This window comes from Sinocyclocheilus rhinocerous, unplaced genomic scaffold, assembly GCF_001515625.1.
Source record: "Sinocyclocheilus rhinocerous isolate Xijiao unplaced genomic scaffold, SAMN03320098_v1.1 scaffold3237, whole genome shotgun sequence".
NCBI lineage: Eukaryota > Metazoa > Chordata > Actinopteri > Cypriniformes > Cyprinidae > Sinocyclocheilus > Sinocyclocheilus rhinocerous.
The window spans coordinates 140,151-142,359 of record NW_015626861.1 but is presented as its reverse complement, the minus strand read 5'-3'; the positions used below and the strand labels follow the sequence as shown (position 1 = coordinate 142,359).

General features: G+C 40.8%; 1 protein-coding gene across 1 annotated transcript in view; it reads left to right on the top strand.

Moving 5' to 3' along the window:
- Nucleotides 1-2,209, top strand: part of LOC107716428 (rho GTPase-activating protein 44-like) — a 17,063-nt gene that overhangs the window by 9,054 nt on the left and 5,800 nt on the right. The window contains exon 9 of the mRNA XM_016522882.1: nucleotides 13-178. Coding sequence (XP_016378368.1) covers nucleotides 13-178 — 166 coding nt within the window. The remainder of the gene's footprint in view (nucleotides 1-12; nucleotides 179-2,209) is intronic.

Here is a 2,209-nt window from a genome sequence, read left to right as displayed (position 1 = left end):
CAGCTTCAGAACCCGCAGAGCGGCTCCGTCCTCACCTCGCCCGGACACAACCACAGCCAGACGCTCGCCGGGACCCTGCCCAAATCACGGCCCAAACCGCCCCGCCAGAGACCCAGCCTGCCCCCCCCACAGCCCCCGCCGCTGGACGCTCTGTCCGCCGGGGAGAGCATGTCTACAGGTACAACACTGATTTCTGGAAATAATCAGGCTCCGTTCCGAATGCTAGTGAGTGTTCTTCCTGTCTACTCAGGGCTTGACGCTTACCTTTTTCCCAAGGAGCTCCTAAGTTGAAAAATTGAAGAGCACATTACAAAAATGTAGCAAATTTTTCAAATTATGAGTTTTAGCTTAAAGACACAGGTTATAATGCTACTCTGTGCGCTCGTCACCGGTCTATTAAAACACACAACATATTAAAGCGTCTTTGGTGTTTCCATGTTTTCTACAAAACAAAACCGGAAATCCAGGGGTTATGACGTCATTAGCAGGCGACACAATGACACGATGGACACGCTCCGTGTCACTAGTTAAAATTGCTTATTGCTTATTAATTAGCTTATTCTAATTGCTTAGAATGTTTCTTATTATTTTGAGAAAATAAGTCATTATTTCGAGAAAGTTTCTTATTATTTCGAGAAAATAAGTCATTATTTAGAGAAAATTTATAAAAATATAAAAAAGTTTCTTACCATTTCAAGAAAATAAGTCATTATTTCGAGAAAGTTTCTTATGCTTGTGCTTGTGTGTGTGCATGTGCGCGTGTGTTTGTGTGTGTGCGTGTGAGTGTGTGTGTGTGTGCGTGCGTGTGAGTGAATGTGTCTGTGTGCGTGTGCTTGTGTGTGTGCATGTGCATGTGCGTGTGTGTTTGTGTGTGCATGTGCACGTGTGTTTGTGTGTGTGTGTGTGCGTGTGAGTGTGTGTGTGTGTGTGTGTGTGTGTGTGTGTGAGTGTGTGTTATGTATCCCGTGTGACTCTGCGGTGGTTTCTTCTCTTCTCTCCTGTGGTGGTTGTGATCTCTGCAGCGGTCTGATCTCTGCTGTCAGTGGTTTTGGTTCAGATGGTAAGCACTCGTGTGTGTGTCTGTATGTAAACTCACCCGCTGTTATCCAGCGTCCCGGGCTGCGTGTCTCTAACGCTGTGCATGGCTCTCCATCCGTCTGATCGTCTCTCACCATCCGTCCTTCAGTTCAAACACACCACTGACCCACTCAAACCCATCTCACGTGTTCCTGTATGATCTGACATCCTCATGACCAAACATCCAACTACAGCGGTTTTATTCTTCTGTGGAGCAAACCAGATGTGATTTCTTCACTGCAGTGGTTCATAGTGATCATGACTGTCATGCTGTAAAGCAGCGATCCCCAATCTTCTTTGTCAACCACATTACACACATCATCTGATGAATTTAGGTTTTACAATTTTTCAGATGGACTGTTAAATGCATCTGCTAAAAACTGTCAAATGCTTCAAAACTTACACTACGTTTCAAAAGTTTTTGGTTAGCAAGAATTTTTAGAAAAGAATGAATGTTCTATAATGCAAGGATGCATTAAATTGATGAAAAGTGACAGTAAAGATATTTATAATGTTACAAAATGTTTCTATTTCAAATAAATGCTGATCTTTTGAACTTTCTGTTCATCTGTGAATCCTAAAAAATAAAATGTATCACGATTTCCACAAAAATATTGTGCAGCACAACTGTTTTCAACATTGATAATAATCAGAAATGTTTCTTGAGCAGCAAATCAGCATATTAGAATGATTTCTGAAGATCATGTGACACTGAAGACTGCAGTAATGATGCTGAAAATTTTAATTTGAACAGATATTCACATAGAAAACAGCTGTTTTAGATTCTAATAATATTTCAAATTTTTTACTGTATTTTTGATCAAATAAAAGCAGCCTTGCTGAGCAGAAGAGACCAGCTCCTGAACACTAGTGTATAGTGAGAGCGGGGCACAAAGTAACACTTTTTGACTTTCTCAGTTTGTGTAAATAAATCCACATGGGGTTCAGAATACAATTTTTTTTTATCCACAGTAATTTTACACTTGTCTAGTACAAATATGTCGCTTTGTTTCATAATTACAGTGTATACGTTTTTCTTTATTTACCCTCAAAAAATGGAAGTGAAATGTGACAACATGCCCCGTAGGTGGGGTACATTGTAACATCTGAGGGGCACGTTGTAACATGACCA